Below are 20462 nucleotides of genomic sequence, written 5' to 3'. Positions count from 1 at the left end.
GAGATATTTCCAGGGTATTGAAGTGAACGCCACTGCAGAAGTGACCATCGCAAAGCTCCTTTTTTTTTTAGTGTTGTAAAAAGAAACGCTCTCGCAGACAGCATGTGACCACCTTAGGAGGGGTTGTTGTATGGAATCAGAGATAAGAGCAGTGTCTGCCCAATCTCCCGCACGAACAGACCAATCTGTGAATTTGGGGACTGAAAATGACTGCATTTGGAGGTGGCATATGCCGATAAATAATAAATTCTGGGAGTTGGTCCTGAAAACTTTGGTGATTTCTGTTCGCAAGAGTTGTAAGTATTATGAAATACTTCAAACAGACTCTTATCTGCTGTATGTCAACACAAAATCATTAAACTGGAGCTCACTCTCTTTAATGGACTATCTGATCCTCTCTGGCATTAGAAGTTGAATGCCTGGGATCAACGGTACAGAACTCAGCAGAGTATTCTTGCTATCTTTCAGTAGACCTGAGAGCCATCTAAATAGTAAGTGGTTTTGACAAGAACAGTAGGATTTTAGCAGAGGTCCCCCGTCTCTGCCCCGGGCTCGGCCCGGTCCGGCCCTGCCCCGCGCCGCCCCCCGCCCTCACCTGGGCCTGCCCCGTAGGTGGGAGCCGTGGGAGATCAGCATCACCCTGCACCCCGCCACGGCCCAGGACCAGGATTCTCAGTACGTCCGGTTCACCCTGCTGCTCTCCGTGCCCCCCCAGGTAGGCTGCCGGACCCCGTTCCCCCGTTCCTGCCTGCCCCGGGTCTCTTTGCCTTCCTTGTGCTTTGGGTGTTTTGTTTTCTTTTGTTTTTCTTTTCCTAGTATCCCAACAAGGCTCCAGAAATCTCAATCAGGAACCCACGGGGGCTGTCAGATGAGCAAATTCAAAAGTGAGTGCCGGGAGGGGAGAGGGTGATCCTTTCCCCTGGAGATCTGAGAGGCAGATCTGGTGGAAAAGCCTTCTCTCAAATTCACATGGGACCCTGTGTCCAGTTAACAGATGGACATAAGTCCCTAAATACCTTGTCTTAAATCTCATGGGAGCCACTCGTGATGGGTTTGACACAGAGGGGTCCACCCTGTGGTTGTTCCCCTGTGGTTCCCCTGAATTATAATCTAAATCGTCTGGGCCATTGAAGCTGTTGGTCCTGCTTTGACAGTGGTGAGACTGAACCAAGTCCTTGGGCAGCCCGTTGTTGCCATTGTCCTTGGTGCAGTGGAGTGTGTGCAAAGAGACCCTGGTACCTGCTGGCAGCACAGGAGTAACGTGGCTCCCACCAGACCTGCCTTGGGGCTGACGTCAGATAAACAAAGCCTGAGATTTACCAAAACTGAAGGGTGCTGGGTGAGCTCAAGCAAACCTGCTCTTGCAAATCCTTTGAGGACAAATGCTTCCTGTGCAGTGTCTTATGGGGAGCACGTGAATATGTGTGTGTACACATGCCTGTCCCATGCTGCAGGCAAAGCCTGAAGGACAGTGCTCTTATTTCTTCCTCCTGTTATTGTGGTGGGGTGACAAGTATGTGGGAGAGTGGAAAGGTGTGGCTACACTTGCATTAAATATTGCTGCTGCTTTGCTGTAGGATTTCCCAGACCCTCAGAAGCATTGCTGAAGCCAGGCTGGGGACAGAAGTGCTCTATGAACTGATTGAGGTAAGAGTTGGGCGAGGTTGGGGATGGCCAGCCACACACACTGGTTCCTGAATGCCCGAGGGGTGAAATAGCTCTGCGCCCATGGGCAGGCCATGGAGTAAAATGTTTGCTTTAATGCTTCTGCAGAAGGGGAAGGAGATTCTCACTGACAACAACATTCCTCATGGCCAGTGCGTAATCTGCCTCTATGGATTCCAGGTAGGAACATGTCGCCCAGCCCTGCAAGCTGGCTGGGAAGTGAAGCAAAAGAAGAGGGAGCATGGGGCTTGAAGCTTGGCATATCGGCCTGGGACTGGAGTGTGCCTCAACAGCCGCCTGTCCCCCTGGTCTATAGGCAGTCCTGCTCAGCGTGGACCATCCTAAGGCAGTAAATGCTACTCTCCCGGTCAGCCTGAAGATAATCCTCTACAGAAATGGGGCATAGGGGTAGTGAGTGATGCCGGAGTGTCTCCAAGGGAGTCGGTAGGGTCTGGGGATAGTTGCTGGTGCATCTCAGCTTCCTTGTATTGGGTCAAACCTCACCTGGAGTTTGGCACACAGGTGGTCAGGGGGGACTGGAACACATCTGTGCAGTTGCTGAGGTCTGCGGGGACAGGGGAGTTTGCCTTGTCCGGGTTGCAAGGAGAGGTAGTGCCTGCCTGGGCACACATTGAGTGAGAAGATTGCTGCTTACACAGGAACATATGCAGATAAATCAGTCACAAAAAATGCAGCTTGACAGTAGGAGTATTTCTCACTCTTGGAATAGGGAGCAGTGTCATAGTAAGAGCTGAGGAGCTACAGATGAAGCCCAGCAGAAGATGTTTGTGTCTCTGCCAGCAATAGCACTAGTTCCCCACTGCCAGCGTTGACATGGGAGTGAAAGGCCACCTCAGCTGGTGAGGCTACACGACCTTGTGCTCACAAACCCTTTAAAGCTGCCCTTTCTCCTCTACAGGAGGGAGAAGCCTTCACAAAGACCCAGTGCTACCACTACTTCCACTCCCACTGCCTGGCCCGCTATGCCCAGCACATGGAGATCCTCATGCAACAGGAGGAGAGAGAGCAGCACCTGGCGCCATCCCCCAAACAGGTACTGGGCCCTGAGCTTCCCCCGCCCCAGTCCCCTGCACAGGCTCTCGTGACATCTCTGTCACACCCTTTGGGATGCGGAGCAAGGGCTAACCTGGCCTGGCAGTCAGCCAGTGGAGCACAAATCCTGGCGTGCCTTGTGGTGGAGACACCTTCCGTAGCAGTCATTGAGACACCAGGCTGCCTTCATGCTTCTGGAAACCCCTTGGGCTTCCCTGCCCTGGCAGAAGAGTGAAGAAGGCAACCCTGTTCCACTCCCAGGCTGGGTATTATCCAGCAGCGCATAGGCTGGGTCATGGCCAGGGTTTGGAATCACCTCTTGCCTCCTTGCAGGAAGTTGGTGTGCAGTGCCCCGTCTGCCGAGAGACCCTGGTCTACGATCTCTGTGCTCTGAAGGCAGCACCGCCCCCACAGCACCCGCTGGTAAGAGATGGGGGCTCACCTGCCCAGCAGTGCCTGCTCTCTGAGTACCTTCAACTGGGACAATATAACGGATGAATGAACGCACGCTGCACGCTCTCAGGTCCCCCGAGGCAGCCCATCCAAAGGGCAGTTCATAAAACCTAGCAGTGTGTCTCCTGATTGATGTCTCAACAAAGAGCAGGCTTAGTTGTATAGCCCTGAGTTTTCTTCTCCTAGACCGTGAAATGAGCTCTGTATCCCGTGTTCCTTGTGTGATCAAAGGAGGGTTTGGGGAGTAGCTCTTAGCACTGCCCTCTGCGTACCCATGCTAGGTGTCAAGAAAGCCCTTACCCCGCCTTGCTTTCTGCCACTCAGGAGCCATACAGGCCAGATGCCAAGACCCTCCAGCACCAAGAAGAACTGCGCTTAATTTTCAAGAGACAGCAAGAGAAAGGGGGCATCATTGACCCTGAAGCAGAGAGGAACCGTTACTTCATCAGCCTCCAGGCGGTATGGCACAGGGGGCAAAGAGCTGGCAAGGGGGTCCCTGGAATGCAGGACCGAGTGCTGTCACCTGCTCTGGGGCCGCCCTGTTGCTTTCTTAACAAGTGGCTTCTTTCTTTCAGCCTCCAGCTGCTGTCGATCCGAGCCAAGCAGCCACTGCCTCCGAGCTGCCGGTGAGTGCAAGCGCTGTGGATGCGCCCCAGCTGCCCAGCCAAGCCTCAGCTCCAGAGCCAGCCGGGGTGCCAGAGGCCAGGGCAGAACCCGGGCGGCCCGAGAGGCCTGCTGTGCCCAGGGAGCAACAGAGCAAGAGGGAGAGGCACAGAGGGGAGAGGCCGGGCCCCAGAAGCCAGGGCAGGCAGTCGTGCAGCAGCTCGCAGGAACCGACAGAGGAAGGCTGTCATCTGCTCCACGGCTCCAGGGGGCCCAGGGCCTTCAGCCGGAGACCAGAGCGGAGACCTGGTGGGAGGCACAGCCAGGAGTTTACAAAGCCTCACAGCAGAAGCAGGGCTGCTGCCTTGACCGAAAGAAAGGAGTTGTGCCCTGAAGACCCCTCACCGGTAACAGAGGCAGTGGACTTGAAAGAGGAACACCGTGATGTGGAGAGATGGACCCCGGAGGAGGGGGCCGAGGCCCGCGGCAGGGAGAAGGAGAACCTAGCCTTCAACCGCAGCGACCACAGAGCAGCTCCCAGCTGGCAGGGCCACCACAGGCCCTGGGATTGTGGAAGGTGGGAGAGGTCCAGGGTCCAGGAGCGTGGTTCCTACCCCAGAGCACCAAGAGGGCGAGGGGTGTTCAGGCCCAGTGGACGTCGAGAAGCCCATCTCCTCGAGAAGGAGAGTGGCTCCTAGCAGGAGTGGTGAGGGGCTGGGCTGGGGGAGGGAAGGGCTTTTTCTGGGGAGAACAGTGAAGGCTCTGGTGGAGCAGTAGCAAGCAGACACTTGGGAGGGAGGAGGCAGTTGGCATGTGGTACAGCTTGGGACAGGCAGTATCTCCAGGGTACGTGCAGAGTGAAGCATCCTGGCGTGAGCAACTGGCTGTGGCCAGCATTGGAGAAGCTGACTCCTGACAGATCATGGCAGCCTTGGCCTTGGAGCACCTAGAGGGCAGAGGAAGCCTTGACCGGGGACCTGCAGCCATCATCCTTGTATGTGAGCTGCCCAGAAACGTGCATACCTGCAGAGCAAATGGACTGAGCCCAGTGTCGTGCCACAGCAGAGCCAGAGTTGTGGCAGAACCTTCCCAGCAGAGACATGGTGGTGCCAAATGATGAGGCTGTGGCAGGGCAGCAGCCTGGAGCTCAGCTTGCTGTGTCCCCGTGTGCTTCTCGGAGCACCTTCTCAACTGCTGTCCCTTGGAGACACCATCGCTTTTCCTGCAGACCTGACTGCTGTTCAGCTCATTGGCTCGGCCAGGAGAGTCTTTTGTATGACAGTACACTTCCCACTCAAGCCAGGAGAGCTAAATTAAGCTTACGTCAATACATTGGCAGATCAGGGTTGTCTGGTGGCTGAGGCTTTCAGGAACCCTGAATATAGTTGGAGCTCCTGCCCTGTCCTTCAGCTACTTTTGTGCAGGCAGAAGCTGATGGGGGAGACCTAGGAAGAGCACTCTGCTTTGCAACCTGCATCTGTCAGGATCCCCCTTTAAGGCCAGGCTGTTTCTTGGAGCTCCCAACAGCCCAGAGTGAAGACATGCCCCAATACTTTGGATACTCTTACCCTCCTTTCATCTTCAAGCTTGCTTCAAAGAAATGAGGATTTGCTGTTTAAATTAACTTGGTGCAGTTCCTTCTGCTGCTGCTTCACAGATTAAAACCATGTCCCACTCCAGAGCCATGGTGGGCGATTCCAAGCCTCTGAAGTGGGACACTGCTATTAAACTAATTTGTTGGGTCTTCTCCATAGAGCCTGCTCCCTTTGTTTTCTCTGTTCTCTCGCTCCTGTTCTTTGCTGTTTGGAGTGAAGGTGTTGATCCACTCCCCTCCCTGTTCCCCATGCCCAGGGCTGGGGCAGAGACCTTCCCCTGGTGCTTCTCAGTGGCAGGAGCACTCCCCAGTCCCTGTTTTGCCTGGCTTAGTGTAAACTGTCTGGCTCAGCCAGACAGTACTCATTCCTTCACATTTGTTTGTGCCTTGTGCCCTTGCCTCTCATTTGGCCACACGTGGGTTGTTATTGTCTTCCTCTCGCTGCTAAGTGCAAAAATGGCCATGCTGCAATGGAATTGCCAGAGCTTTGGGCGAGAAACCTAGGAAACCAAGTGCTTTGTGCCAGCTCAAAGGGCATTTTGCTGCATCTGCCTGGCTGATCCTTTGCCACGTGAAGGGTGCACAAAAGCCGTCTCTTGAACGGGTCCTCCTTGACTACTGCCCTGCTCTTTCCATGCCTGGCCTTGTCCTGAAGGGGTTGGTTTAACCCACTTCCCAAGAACCTGCTGTGCTTAAATTTCCAACACTGGCCTATTTTCAACCCTAATGCTCTAAAAGCATTGTATTTTTTTTTTCCCCTCCTTGGTCTGAGTCTACACTACCTGTCCTAGGATTGGGGATCTGAGGGCCAGATGACGTGCCCAGCTGGGGACGAGGGCTGAGCACTCACTCCCTGAAGAGAAACCTAATTTTTCTTCAGCGCTCACTCTGTCCTTCTTCCAACTGGTTTCTGGGTGAACGGCCTGTCTGTACTTGGGTGAAAAGGTGTACACTTTTGTCTGACATTGGTGCCTGTTCTGCTGCTTCCTGCCTTCACTTTTGAAATTGCTGTACTCCAAGAAAGGCGTTTGATCATGTCCTGAAAGAAACACGAAGATCTCTGCCCCTCGCAGCAGCCAAAGCTCCAGCTTCTTGGCTTCATCCAGTGAACCAGGCTTACTCTTAGCAGGAAAACTGCTGTGGCCGGTGTTCGGAGCATGGGAATTCAGCCATGGAAATTGGAGTGAGCACGGACTTGGGTAACTTCAATCAAATGCCAGACATGTTAGAGGGGAAGGCTTTTTTTCCTGGGAGTAGGTATTTAGGAAGGGCCCTCGCCTTTCTGACTCACTGCTGTCACCGTGGAGCAGAGGACGTTTTTGTAGCTGTGCATGGAAATGAATTTGGGCTAAGCAAAACAAACGTCCCTGTCAGAGGGGAGGAATGGAGCCTGCACCCTGCCCTGGGGCTCCTTGCTTGGTGTCCACCTGTGTCACCCACCTACCTCACAGGGCTGTTGTGAGGCTTAACTGGCAAAAGTGCTTGGGCTGGGCAGAAGGGCACCAGCGGCATCTGTAGCATTAACACTATTAAAAGCATCAGAGTGACAGATGGTGCCTGTGGTCTTGTGTGGTGACATCGGGGTGGGGGTCCATGTTCCCTCCGGCTCTCCCTCACCACTTCCCCATCTTCCCAAACTGCTGTGAGGCGTTTGCCAGTTGCTCACTGGCCAGTTTTGACCCCCGGCTTTGTGAGACAAGGCTGGATCTGAGCAGTCAGCCTCTGCGGGATGGCCAAGCACAGCGTTTGAGATGCCAACAGCAGCACCCTGCTCTGGGAGCTGCCCTGAGGCCCTGGAGATGCCCCCACTGTGGCCACAGGATCAAGCCTTCACTTGTGGAAACATTTGTGGAAGTCAAGATGGGGGCTGAGCAGCGACCTAACAGTTTGGGTTTGGCCTGGAACCAGTTCCCTCCGCCCCACCAAGGTGACACAGCCCCTGAAGCGAGGATGTGAACACGGGGCTGGCTCTGGGGAAGCTGATTTTGGCACTTTGAATCATGGACTGGGGAGAGGAGAGGCCCTGGCTGGCTTGTTCTGTGGGTCAGTGCGCACAGCCTGACCTCTGGCTCTGTGGCATTGGGAAGGAGGTGCAGAACCTGCCCACTTCTCAAGTGCATTTCAGGCACCTGTGGCTCTACCAGCCCATCCAGGACTTTTGTTCCTGGCAGGAAGAAAGCCTGGTGACAGGGAAAAGCTGTAAGGCTGCCAGCAATAGGCCAAATCCCTCCTGCAGCCACGCAGGGCCTCGCCGGCTGGAAGGAGAGGAGTAGTCACCTACAACAGGGATTTCTGCACCTCAAACCAGCTTGGCTTGGCCACAGAAATTCACACTGGGGTTAACACCGCCAGCAGTAGCTCCAGGGCCCAACTAGGAGGGACAGTCACGCCCACCCAGGAACGATGTCCAAGCAGATCTGTGACTTGGCATCACAGCCCAGCAGGGAAGGAGCCGTAGCACCAGCCCTGCAGCCGGAGGGACAATGAGCTGTCTCTTGGGAGCTGCTTTATTCTGAAACCCTCTGGATTTGCAGTACTGGGCTCTGGACCAGCAGCTGGACAGTGGGGCAATTAACAGGCAAAGGGACCAAAGAACCAAGAGCCATGTTGTGCACTTCACAGAAGATATTCAAACACCAGTGAAGACTGTTCTCCCTTCAAAGACCAGCAGATCTTTAGCAGTGCAGCACCCCAGTGTCCTGCCCCAGAGAAATTCCCGTCTGGGGCATCCCCAGACTGCCCCACAAGGAAGGGGATTCACATTCAGGAGCTTTGGCAGCTTATGGCAATCCCAGCAGGAGACACACACTGGCAAGCGGGGCCAGTGTAGTAGCACCCAAACCTGGGGAGCAGCAAGAGCTGATCCTCTCTTCCTGCTGCAAGGCTGGCAGCTCTGACTCTCCACGTGTTTTAATAAAAAGCCAAGACCTTGGTGAGGAGAGGTGGACAGAGAACTGCATGGCTGAGCAGCTCGACAGCATCCCTGGGATGGTCAAGTCCTTGTCACAATCCTCATGGCGTGACAGGGGCAAGTTGGTCCCTGGTCACAGCAGGATGGAGCGTATGTTTGAAATGGCTCCTTCGGGGTCTGTCTTGTAGAGCATGAAGTGGCCCTGCACCTGAGCAGCGCTGATCTGTTTGGAGACTGCCAGTGCCTGCTCTGCAAACCGCTCGGCTGCAGCCAGGGGCTGCTCGGGGTAGAAGCGCTGGAACATGCAGGCAAGCTGCCAGCGGGAGCAATGGCCCACGTACTGCTTGAGATCCACACGGCCGGGCCGCACCAGCGCTGGGTCCAGCCTGTCAAGAGACACAGGGGAGCCTTAAAAACCTGATCAAAGTGTCACTGCAGGGTGGGTCCTGCAGGAAGGTGCCCTCCACACTAGCACAGCCAGTGTTCTATCTGCAAGGTGCTCTGCACTGTGAGACAGTAAAGGTGGGGAAGAGGTTTGGTCCCTGGTGGCTTAAGGGGGGAAATCAACCCAAAAGACATGAGACAGCTGGCAAAGGGCTGGCTCCAGAGGAGGACAACTGTGTCCTGGGAAACAGCTCTGCCCACCTATGTCCCCTGAGCAATCGCTCTAGGCCAGCTCGGTCTGGAGTGAGCCAAGCCTGCCACAGAGCAGCATCTGACCAGGTGCCGTGAGCCCAGGCTGCAACCTGCCAACTCAACGGGCTGCGTGTGGGGCCAGTGTTTCACTCAGCTCAGCCACAACCCCCAAATCCACAGATCCCCATGGGCAGGAAGCTGGTACCTCTTCTGAAGGGTACAGCCCTGGTCTGAACAGCAAGGAAGCATCTGAGGCTCCAGCAAAGGGGATCCCGATTAGAGATCAAGGGATTTGCATCCCGAGGGAGGATTTGGGAAACCTGAACCCCCAAGTCCTCACACGGGAGGATGCAAATAGCCATCCACATAGATCACCAAAAGGGAGCAAGGTTCTCCTGTGCTACCCTCCCTGTTCCCTCCCAGAGGACAGCTCTGACCTGTCCACGTAGTTGGTGGTCATGAAGACAATCCTGGCCTCCGTGGAGGCCACACCGTCCAGCGCGTTGAGGAGGCCGCTGAAGGTCAAGCGCCCCATGCCTTGGTACACAGCCGGGTCTGGAGACAGAGGTGTCTGAGTTCATATCCATTGGCCACTAACCTGCACAGTCTTTTGAGCCACCACCCTATCACCTGAGGCTTAAGCCAAGCTCCCCGCTTTCTCTTTCCCATGAGGCTGACCCTTTGCCTCTCCTTGGCTGGCACCACATTCACCTCCCCTACCCACCCGCACCCCAGGACACCTGGGAACCCGAAAAGAGAACGAGGCTGAAAGCCATCCCTTCCCTCATGCTAAACAGAGGCGGGCAGGAGAAGTGTCTTTGCCTGAGGATAAAGGACACAAATTTCCCTTTACATAGCTTAGCCAAAACTGGGTGAAGTCTGGACCCTGAGGCCCCAGAAAGCTGCCCACTCCTGGTCTCTGCTGGTGTGGCTGGGCAGCCTGGAGTCCAAATTTTTCCCCAGCACAGCCAGCAAACCTCCCTCCCACTGCTGGCCCAGGAACAGGGGCACCACTCACTCTCAGCGGCGAGGTCTCGACTGACGAAGGCAGCATCCACATCCTCCAGCAGGATGATGCTCTGCTGCGGTGCCACGCTCAGGAGGTGATTGAGCCGGTCATCAGAGAGGCTGCGGTCGCTGAGGCTCAGCAGGCAGATACTGTACTGCAGCTCCCCAGCCAGGGCTGTGCTGGGAAGGACACAAACCACAGGAGTGAATCACAGTGAGAAAGCCTGGAGCAGAAGAAGAACTGTGTCTCCCTGCCCAGCAGCAGGAGGAAGGGCAGAGGCATCCTCCCTGGGCAGGGATCAGATCTGGGGGGGTAGGAGGGTGGGAGTCCCTGCCATGCAACGCTGTGCAAAGCAAGGGCATGAAGGGATCATCACCCTGACCTGTCACAGTGCCAGCAATGCAAACACACCAGGCACCGTCCAGGAGACACAGCCCACTCCTGCATTTCAAACCCAAACTCATCCACACCCTCTCACCAGACTGCTGTGCCCCAGAGCAGGCAGCTGGCAGGAAAACTGCTGTTAGCCAGCTGGTAATACTCACATGAAGCTGCTTTTCCCACAGCCGGGAGGACCATACAGCAGGTAGCCTCTTCGGTAGGGGATTCCTAGGAAGACAGTGTCCTTTTAGGAACCAGCTGGATTGCTCTGAGCTCTCTACCCCAGAGCCATGGGGCTGTGCTGAGAAGGTTTAGAGGATACACCAGGGAAGGTAAGCAGCAGGACAAAGTCTCTCTGCAGCCATCTCCAGAGAGGACCACAGGCATCCCACCCCACCCCACAGCAGCACTGCAGGAGCAACGAACTCCACGGCTTATGATGGTTTCCAGGATTGGACTGAACCAAAGGAAGTTTGTCCCTTTGCAGAGCCAGGCCTGACCTCAGCACCTGGGCTCGCTCATTTATGGAATGTGCCCAAAGCAGTACCCCACAGCTGTGGCTGCAGCAAGGTAATGAGCTGTGCTGGGCACGATACAGAGGACACCACGCCAGAGCCTTGCCTCTCTCGCTGTACCACTTGGGGTTGTCGATGAACTCCTTCACATCCTGGACCAGCCTTTCTGACACACCTTCCTCCAGCACCACAGAGCTGAGAGGGCGGCGTCGGCGAGGGAAGCCAAACTGCCGCCACTCTGCTCCCATGGCTGTGTACATGATCGTCCTTCCCTCCTGTTGCTGCAGCGCCAGCTCCCGGGCTGCAGAGAAAGGCAAAGGGGACAGCTGGCAGGGAAAAGGATCTCCCGTGAAGCTCTGGGCGTCTCCAGGGAGCAGGCTGTTCCCTAGCAGGGCCCCATGCAGCTTCGTTACAGACCTTCCCGGAGGATATTGAAGAAGATCTCCCGGTTGGTGCCCAGTGCAGTGAAGGTGACGGACTCCCAGGGCGTCCCCGTGTGCAGGTCGATCATCTGCTTCTCCCGGTTGCGCTCAATGCGAATCCACTTCCTGCGATACCTGGGGCAGGAAGATGGGGTTGGGGGATGGTGGTCCAGCACCACTCAGCTGAGCCCAGCCCAGCCCGTTCATCAAGGGGAACACTCATCTCAGGTAGAGAAATCACTTCCCACCGGTGAATACAGACTCCTCTCTCTACTGTCAATCTCCTGCCCTAATCCAGACCCAAGGAAGAGGCAGGATCCGCTCTGCTGCCTCAACACACACCCCCCCGGTTGGAGTTTCCTTGCCACAACAAGGGTCAGCCCCCAGACTGCTTTCTCCTGCCCTCCCTCACCAGATGAAATGGTTCCCAGGGCTGGGGACAAAGTCAAACTTGGTGCTGACACGCCCACTTTCATGCTGCAGGTACGACGTCTCGACGCTGAGGTGCTGTGTGTGCTTGGCGTGGTGGGAGATCCAGTTCAGCAGCCAGTGGTAGCTCTTATCCTTGCTGGGCACCTCCAAGGTGATCATATAGTGGCGCCTGAAAGCCACCAGCCCAAACTGCGCCCCTTTCCGGGCTAACGCCAGGGCTGTGCCCACGCCAACGAGGCCGAACCCAGCCCCAAAGTATGGGTTATCCTTCAGTGCTAAGACGAAGTCAGAAAAGGGCATTGTGGGATGTTAAACAGCTCCTTTCCACAGCATCTCTCCAGAAACAAACCTGTGTGGAAAGATAAGGACTGCATGGCAGTGAGGGATATAATGGATCACCCTGCCTTTTATTGTGGCCAGTTCTTAAGGTGAAAGGCTGCATGGCACATTTGGATGTCCGACACCTATGCTTATCTTATTACCTGGGGTTCAGACCTCTGCTGGTCACAGCAGCCTCCTCCCTCTCTGCAGCCTCTGGGTGAGACAAGCAGGAGGCAGCCAGAAGCTCGAGGCTCTCAAGGAAGCACAGGCGCATCTGTTGCTCCTTCAGCCATGACAACAAGCCCAGAATTTTCCATGGGTTTATTCTTTAAACGGTTAGAAATCATGAGCACTGCAATTATTTAAGGTTTATTGTTTGAAAAAGGTGAAGCGCATCCCCAGGCTGAGCTGAGAGCTGGTTCTTTGCTGCTGGCAATAGATGCACGACTGCGGTGGAAGCACCACCTCTACGTCTGGATAAAGGGCACCAGCTGCACACATAGGGGGCCTGAAGTTTCTGCAGCTCCCTCACCGGGGGTCTGTCAGACACAGGGATGAGGGGGAGCCTCCCCCCAAAAGACACACTCTGTTCCCTCAAGCAGGAGCCCACCTCCCTTAGAACAGGCTCCGACCCCGCAGCAAGGCTCCTTCCCAGGGCAGGGCGTCCCCCGCCCCACGGTCCCTGCCCCGCAGCGAGGCCTTCCCCCCCGCCAGCCGAGCCTCAGCCCCGCGGCAGGAGCCCACCTTCCCCTGCAGAAGACCCGCCCCCGCACCGGCCTTCCCCGCAGCAGGGGCCCAGCCCTCGTCCTCTCCCCTCACCCCCATGGCGGAACCCCCCGCCGGTATCGTCCTCGGCCCCGCCGCCCCTCACCTCCGCGCAGCGCCGCTCTGGCCCGCCCCGTGCCGCTCTCTATGGCCCCGACCCTCACTTCCGCCCGGCGCCGCTTCCGCCCGGCTGCCGGCTCGCACCATAGAGCGGGGCCGCGGTCGGGCGGCGGGGCAGAGCAGCGCGGCCGCGCGAGCGGCACAAAGGGTGACTCTCCCTCCCGCCCGGTGCGCACCATCGAGATGTGTCAGGGCTGGAGGTACCGGGGCCCGGCTTGAGTCCCCGGCCTGGGGTGACGAGGAGAGGCCGGCGGTACGGTGTGAGGGGGCTGGGACGGCCCCGGCCGTGCGGGGACTCGCGGTGGGCACTTGCTCGCTGGAGGGGGGGCTCGAGTCTGGGGGTTGGGCTCGGGCTTGGGCCCACCTGCGCCCGGGTCTTGGGGGGCTAGGCCTGGGTCCGGGCCAGCTTGGGCCCAGCGAGCAAGCCCCGGCTGTTGGGCTCAGGCAGAGGCTACTGGCCATCTTTCAGGAGGGTACAGGGGTCTTTGCCCCCTCCCGCATCTCCCCCGTGGCAGTGGATTTTGTCAGCAGCCCACCTGAGGCACAGCAGAAGGGAGCCAGCATTCAGATACCCCAGTTCATATCCCTGCCTGGGGACTGGCACCAAAGGCTACCCCCCAAAATCCTGGAGGATCCCTGGGTGTCTGGGTTCTCCCTCATTTAAGGCACTTCTGTTTCAGAGTGAGAAGCCCTCCTGCCTGGTACCAAGCGAATGCTCGGTGGCAATGAGCGCAGAAGTGGCTGTGTCTGAGGGTGCCAGCAGGGAGATGGAGGCCCTGTGCTCGGAGCTGCTCCTGCCCACACCAGGAGAGGCAGGAGCCATGGGAAGCCCTGGTGTGGCCAGCACCAGCCTTGCTGGGACACCCTCGCTGACAGCCGGCCAGGACTTGCTGCTGACAGAGGCATCGATGCCTGGGGAAGGGACTCACGCTGAAGGAAGCAACATGGAAATATTCATCGAGGCAGTGGCTGGCAATGTGACACTGAGCAACACAGCCAACACCACAGGTATGGGGTGCAGGGAGGGCAGCATGGGCCCCGTGATGCTCAACGGAGGGGCAGATGTCTGGCCAGAGCCCCTGTCCCCTCCAACTGACACCCTAAGAACACCACCGTGCCCTTGTGTCTCTGACCCTGTGTGCATTACAAGTCTGGTGCCACCATTCAGTGCAGACCTGGCACTAGCTGGGTGTGTGTATGGGTAGGGGTGGCTGCGGGAGTTGCATGCTGCGTGAAGGGATTGGTGAGGGCTGTCAGTAGTGATCACGTGGAGATCTCCACCCCAGACTGCTGCCCCCAGCATGCTTCTCACTTGGGTCCAGTGTGGGCACATCCTGCTAGGAATGGAGCCAAGCTGGCCTCACATCTCTGTGTGCCTCAATGGTGCTAAGGGATAGACCTGGTCATCATGGTCACCTAGGTGGTGGTGTCCCCTCTCTTATGGGAGATGTCTTGGGATACCCTGGGCAGGGGGAGGGCTGCAGTTCTCCAAACTGTAATTTGTGGCAACAGGGGTTTATTCTCCTTGTCTAGAGCTGGAACTGAACCACCAGTCCCAAGCTCTGGGCCTGGCAAAAGCCCTTTCTAATGCTGGCCCCATGGTCTCTGCAGAGGTGCTGGTCAAAGTGGTGGAGCTGTATTTCTGCGAGAGGTGCAGCCAGAGCTTCCCGGAGGCCTCCCTGCTGTCCCAGCACCAGTGCTTGCTGCTGGCCCCCTCAGGGCACCTGGAGCTCCCTGGGTCACTGTTGTCTTCTGCCAGCGAGGGCCAGAGCGAGCCAGGGGGCTCAGAGCCACCCGGAGCCAGCACACAGGAGGTCTCCGCTCCTGAGCGCATGCTGTGCCCCGTCTGCCAGGAGGCGTTCACGCAGCCCGGTGAACTCAAGGAGCACTTCAAGACCCACCGTGCCCCGCCAGGAGCCCTGCCCTGCCCCGAGAAGAGCTGCCACTTCGCCACAGAGGACCGCAAGCAATTGCGCAGCCACCTGCGCCACCTGCATGGGACCTCCCCTGTGTCCTGCGCCTACCGTGCCTGCCCACTGCTCTTCCCCAGCCGCCCAGCCATGGAGCAGCACCACCGCACTCACTTTCCCTTCCACTGTGGCTACTGTGACTTTGTCACGGCCAATGCCAAGCTCTTCTGGCAGCACAGGAAGGGCCACGCCGCAGAGTCCCCCAACGAGATGCCTGTGACAGGCGGCCCTCCTGGCTTGGCCCACCACGGTCTTGAGCAGCAGCGCTGCGTCCTGTTGTCGGGTATGGCTGAGTGGGGGGGGTTGGGGCCTGTGGGTGCTGCAGAGGCTGACTCTGTCCGTGTGTCCCAGTTGCAACTGGGAGAAGTGAGGGGTGAGGCTGTGCTGCTGGAGGGCCAGGGAGCCCTGCGTTCCTTCCTCCCTGTGGCACAGTTTGTGCCTTCCATCTCAGCCAGAATGTTTTTTGCACGTGTGTGGGTGAGGGGGGTGGTTCCCTCTTGCCTGGAGCATGACGATCTCTGTCTTTCCCCACTGAAGCAGCAGCAGAAGGGCAGGAGGAGGCGGGGAATTGCCACTCTGGCTGGGAAGCCACCACAGCAGAAGCCAGGCCAGCAAAGCTCACAGACACTGGGGATGGCTCCTTGGAGGGGCGTAAAGCATCAGCTGGAGAAGAGGACTCGGACAGCGGTGGGAACGAGTCACCAGAGGAGGATGGCGAGAGCCCCTGTGAAGGCGAGGCCAAAGAGGACGGGAGGGCAGCTCCTGAGAAAGCCAGAGTGCCATGGGCACAGCACTTCAAAGGTAAGATGCGGGGCCATACCGGGAGCTGCTCGGGCTTTGTATTATGAACAAGGAGCGTGGCCTTGAGACTGGCGGGGAGATGTGGGCCAGGCTGGTGGGATGTGGGGGTCCTGTGCCATCCAGAAACCTCATGCCTCGTGCATGTACCAGTGCACTGTTACCCCCTCCCTTGCCCTCTGCCCAAGCAAATGCTTCCCTTCTGCTGTTGCCCATCTTCAGCTGCTGCCAGGCTTAGGCAAAAGCAGGCAATGGCTTTAGGGAGTGGAGGCATGTAGGGAGGCCTAATTCAGGCTGCACTGGATGATCTTTGCCAGTGTTGAGCTGGAAAGAGCCCACCTGAACCACGCTGTTGGCTTGGGGTGGGAACAGTCCCTCCGAGTAAATGACTGCTGCGTGACTGTGTATATGATGAGCCCTCACCCTGGCACAGCTGGATCAGAGAGAGAACATCTGCCTGTGCTCTTCTTCTTTGTCTCTTCCCTGCTGATTGCTCCTCCTTCTCTGCTCTCACAGGGGATGTTGTGGAGGGCTCTGAGTACCTCTACAAAACCCACATGTGCCCCGAATGCAAGCGGTGCTTCAAGAAGCGGACACACCTGGTGGAGCACCTCCACCTGCACTTCCCTGATCCCAGCCTGCAGTGCCCCAACTGCCACAAGTATTTCACCAGCAAAAGCAAGCTTAAAATCCACATGATGCGGGAGACGGGCGAAAAGACCCACCGCTGCCCGCTCTGCCACTACAGCTCGGTGGAGAAGAACGCCCTCAACCGCCACATGGCCAGCATGCATGAGGACATCTCCAACTTCTACTCTGATGTTTACTCCTGCCCCGTCTGTGAGGAGAAGTTTCGGCTCAGCCAGGCCCTCAAAGAGCACCTGAAGACTCACAAAGCCGAGCCCAAGAGGCTGAGCTGCTTCCAGGGGGGCTGTGACTACTGTGCAGAGGACAGGAAGGAGTTTGTCCGTCACCTCAAGGATGCTCATGGCATCAAGGCAGTGGAGTGCAAGTACCATGCCTGCTCGCTGCTCTTCGGCACGGCTGAGGCCATGGAGGCTCACCGAAAAACCCACTATGCCTTCCACTGCCAGCAGTGTGACTTCATCTGCTCCAACAAACACGTTTTCCGCAAGCACAAGAAGCAGGGGCACCCGGGCAGCGAGCAGCTGCAGTGCAGCTTCTGCCCCTATGCCACTTTCAACCCCGTGGAGTTTCACGACCACGTGGGCAAGATGCATGCCAACGAGAAGATCCACAAGTGCACCGAGTGTGCCTTTGCCACTGCGCACAAGAGGGTGCTCATTCGGCACATGCTGCTGCACACTGGTGGGTGTCCAATGCAGGGGTCCTGGGAGCCGAGCTGGGGTGGGTGGGTTTCTGCCCCGGCTCTGAGCCGGCAGGGAGGGCTGGTTTGGGGCTCCTGGGTCCCATCACTGGCTGTGCCACAGCAGCATCACTTGGCTGAAGTTGTGGCATGCCCTCATCCCCGCAGTTACCCCCAGCTCCTGCTGAGCTGGTTTCCCCACAAGGCAAGGCAGCCCATGCTGCTTTATCTGACTGTCGTGTTGAGGGCATTCCTGTGTTGTTTGCAGGAGAGAAACCTCACAAGTGTGAGCTCTGTGACTTCACATGCCGGGATGTGAGCTACCTATCCAAGCACATGCTGACCCACTCCAATGACAAGAACTTCATGTGTACAGAGTGTGGGTACATCACCAAGTGGAAACACTACCTGAACGTCCACATGCGCAAGCACACTGGAGATCTCCGGTATGACCCCCAGCCCTGCTAGCCTGGCAGTATAGTTGGGGCTCCCCAAATCCTGCTCTGGGGGTCTGCTGCTCTGGGCTGCGTCGTGTGCCAGACTCTCATGCCTGGGGGATGGCTACAACCTGCTCTGTCTGGCATGTAAAAAGTGCAGTACTCGAGCTTGCAGGTTGATGCCAGCATGGTGCTGCAGAGGCAGTTATCTTTAGTGTGTCTGCACTGTAAAGGAGGTGTGTTACCACATCATTGCAGCTCAGAGCTCAGGTTCATGGGCTCTGCTGATGTTCGTGGGCCAAGGCCATCTTGGACATGTGCAGGACTCTGCCAACACCTGTTTTTACCTCTTTGGGTCTAGTCTGCCTCCAGGGATGCTGGAGGTGCTGCTGGTGTGATGCGTGTGCGTGGGGGGTGACACAGTCACTGTATGGGATACCCAGGGAAGCTCCTTCCCATCCCCAGGCTGGGGGTGTAAAGCACCAGTGGCGCCCAGGGCTGCAGCAGGGAGGAGTTGCCTGTGGTAAGACCTTGCCTGGATGGCAAAGGTCATATCTGACAAGCTGAACAGTACCCCCTCCCCATGTGTCTGGGACAGGGACATGCTCAGCGTGTCTGACAGGGCTCAGCCTGCTCCCGTTCCAAACGCTTCCTGACTGATTCTGCTTTCCCCACAGGTACCAATGCAACCAGTGCTCATACCGGTGCCACCGTGCCGACCAGCTGAGCAGCCACAAGCTGCGGCACCAGGGCAAAAGTCTGATCTGTGAGGTGTGTGCCTTCGCTTGCAAGCGCAAGTACGAGCTGCAGAAGCACATGCAGGCGAAGCACTCCCAGAACTACCAGGTGCCCATCTTCCAGTGCCAGTACTGCACCTACCAGACAAAGTACAAGCAGGCGCTACTGAACCATGAGAACTGCAAGCACACCAAGCAGAAGGAGTTTCGCTGTGCCCTCTGCTCCTACTGCACCTTCAGTAACACCAGCCTCTTCTTCCACAAGCGCAAGATTCATGGCTACGTCCCTGGTGACAAGGACTGGCTGGAAAACTACGCTAGCAAGGAGCTGGAGATCAGCTCATCCGAGGTGCTCTTTGGCTATGAGGTCGGTGCAGCCCTGCGTGCGGATGCCAGCTTTCCACTTGCCAACAAGGAGCAGTGGGCAAAGGGGAAGCCGTCCCAGCTGGACTCCCAGGGGAAAGAGGGCTACCAGCAAGCGTTTGTGGTGCCCCTCCTTGGGCAGGGTGCCGCTCCACCACAGAGTGGTGGTGAGGCAGAGGGAGGTATGGGCGAGGGGGAGCAGAGCCATCCCACTGCTAGTGATGCCCTGGGAGATGACTGCATGCAAGGAGACACTCCAACAGGCTCGACTGAGCTCACTGCTTCTGGGGACATGGCGGAGAGCTGCACGTTGCACTTGGAGGCACTGAATGTCTCATCTGACCCCCTTGTGGAGCATTTGAATGGAGAGTCCTGCACGGTGCAGCCAGAAAGCGTGGAAATGCTGTCCTGCAAGGGGCCTCCCGCAGCCTATGAGATGCTGGGCTCCCAGGATGACCTTGGCGTGGAGGACAATGACAATACACTTGAAGACATCCCAGACTTTGAGGAAGAGGAGGCAGATGTACAGCAGGATGAAGCGGTGAGGCTGGAGGACAGGGTAGCGGCGGGAGACAGCCAGGAAAAAGACACCCTAAGAGAGGCCACAGGCCACCTTGAAGGGTCGTGCTCAGAGCGCCACAAGCTGATGGCAGACACTGAGATGAGAGAGACCAGCAAAGCCGAGCTGCCAGAGGCCTGGCTCAGTGTGCTGAAGATGGCCGAGCAGAGCCACCCACCTGTCCCAGAGGATGCGGCTGTCTCTGGTGATGATGCCAGAGGTGGCTCAGAGTCAGTGCTGAAGGCCCTGCGGAAGCAGGACAAGGAGCAGGCAGAGACGCTGGTGCTGGAGGGCAGGGTGCAGATGCTGGTGGTGCAGTCAGAGAGCCAGATCTTTAAGTGCGAGAAGTGCTCGTACATCACACGGAAGGAGAAGTCCATGTCCCTGCACTCCAAGGCCAGCTGCCAGAGCCGCCGGGCCCCACTCGTGTGCTGTGAGTGCGGCGCCAGTTTTAAGCAGCAAAGGGGGCTCAACACCCATCTCCTCAAGAAGTGCCCAGTCCTCTTGAAGAAGAACAAGATCCTCAAACCAGCTGGTCAGGAGCCACCTGGGTTGTGCCAACCTGCTGACCAGCCTGGTGATAACAGTGTGGAAATGGTGGAGGGTGAGAGGGGAGGCTTGGAGGAGTCTGGGCATGCTGAGAGCCCCTGGGAAGCTGAGCTGCTGCCTGATAAAACACAGGCAGCAGGCAGTCCTTTGGCTGGGGAACAGGCCTCGGGCTGTCCTGCCCCTGAGAAATCCCTGCTGGGTGACAGCACAGAGGTGGCAGAAGAGCCTCCCCAGCAAGGGGATGGGACTGAGTCAGGTGGAGCTGCTTGTCCCCTGCAGCTTGGGAAACCCTTGGAGAAATACCGGCTGGAGGGAGGGAAGCTGCACTGCAATGCCTGCTCCTTTGTGTGCTCCCGTGTCTCCACCATCACCTCCCACGTGGAGGATGGGTGTCGGAGCTTGGAGCAGTTCTGGTGCTCCCTGTGCCCTGAGGCTTTCCGCTCCCGCCGGGCCCTCAAGAGTCACTGTGCTGAGAAGCACATTGTGCATCCTGAGGAGAACAGACCCCAAAGCACCGAGCTCCCTGAAGGGTGCCTGGCCAGCATTGAAACTGGCCATCCTGATGAGCCCCCCCTGGATGCAGCCCCCCCAAAATCCACCCTGCCCAAGAGAAGGCGTTTCTCCTGCCCCACCTGCCCCTTCACCTGCCACCAGGAACGGGCCATGAAGACACACAAGAAGAGGGGCTGCGTGGCACTGGGCGAATTTCGCTGCTCCTCCTGCCCCTTCACCTCCAAGGTGGCGAAAGCCCTGCGGCTGCACCGCAAGCTGCACCGCAAGCACTACAGCAAGCGGCCGCAGCTGCAGTGCCGCCAGTGCGAGTTCACCTGCACAGGCCCGCT

At 57.5% G+C, this 20462-nt stretch overlaps 3 protein-coding genes across 3 annotated transcripts in view; 2 read left to right on the top strand and 1 right to left on the bottom strand.

Annotated features, from left to right (window-relative positions):
• RNF25 (ring finger protein 25) overlaps positions 1–4654 on the top strand; it is a 5022-nt gene extending 368 nt beyond the window's left edge. Inside the window, exons 2-10 of the mRNA XM_009883954.1 lie at positions 409–431; positions 613–715; positions 817–884; positions 1578–1647; positions 1774–1845; positions 2585–2719; positions 3052–3141; positions 3496–3630; positions 3747–4654. Of these exons, the coding sequence (XP_009882256.1) occupies positions 409–431; positions 613–715; positions 817–884; positions 1578–1647; positions 1774–1845; positions 2585–2719; positions 3052–3141; positions 3496–3630; positions 3747–4472 (1422 nt within the window). The 3' untranslated portion in view covers positions 4473–4654. The remainder of the gene's footprint in view (positions 1–408; positions 432–612; positions 716–816; positions 885–1577; positions 1648–1773; positions 1846–2584; positions 2720–3051; positions 3142–3495; positions 3631–3746) is intronic.
• Positions 4655–8182: 3528 nt separating this feature from the next.
• On the bottom strand, positions 8183–12023 carry LOC104285326 (mitochondrial chaperone BCS1). Its single transcript, XM_009883757.1, has 7 exons — positions 11655–12023; positions 11238–11377; positions 10927–11121; positions 10470–10533; positions 9934–10103; positions 9353–9470; positions 8183–8665 (listed from the first exon to the last, which is right to left on the bottom strand). Exons 1-7 carry the CDS (start codon positions 11972–11974, stop codon positions 8413–8415), a joined length of 1260 nt encoding a protein of 419 aa, XP_009882059.1. The 5' UTR covers positions 11975–12023; the 3' UTR covers positions 8183–8412.
• Positions 12024–13605: 1582 nt separating this feature from the next.
• The window catches only part of ZNF142 (zinc finger protein 142), a 10880-nt gene continuing 4023 nt past the window's right edge, over positions 13606–20462 (top strand). The window contains exons 1-6 of the mRNA XM_009883943.1: positions 13606–13888; positions 14492–15133; positions 15388–15651; positions 16165–16977; positions 17244–17421; positions 18090–20452. Of these exons, the coding sequence (XP_009882245.1) occupies positions 13606–13888; positions 14492–15133; positions 15388–15651; positions 16165–16977; positions 17244–17421; positions 18090–20452 (4543 nt within the window). The remainder of the gene's footprint in view (positions 13889–14491; positions 15134–15387; positions 15652–16164; positions 16978–17243; positions 17422–18089; positions 20453–20462) is intronic.

The sequence above is a fragment of the Charadrius vociferus genome, unplaced genomic scaffold (assembly GCF_000708025.1).
Source record: "Charadrius vociferus isolate BGI_N301 unplaced genomic scaffold, ASM70802v2 scaffold1020, whole genome shotgun sequence".
NCBI classification, from domain to species: Eukaryota; Metazoa; Chordata; class Aves; order Charadriiformes; family Charadriidae; genus Charadrius; species Charadrius vociferus.
Note: the sequence above shows the minus strand (reverse complement) of the source record. Positions and strands in the feature narration are given on the sequence as shown.

Bases quoted from the DNA above. Each gene is read 5' to 3' on its own strand.
- LOC104285326 (XM_009883757.1), bottom strand. From the start codon at position 11,974: ATGCCCTTTTCTGACTTCGTCTTAGCACTGAAGGATAACCCATACTTT. The intron at 11,378-11,654 runs GTGAGGGAGGGC...TTCCTGCCCCAG, and splicing joins CCTGGGAACCATTTCATCTG to GTATCGCAGGAAGTGGATTC. The intron at 8,666-9,352 runs GTCAGAGCTGTC...GTCTCTTGACAG, and splicing joins ACCACCAACTACGTGGACAG to GCTGGACCCAGCGCTGGTGC.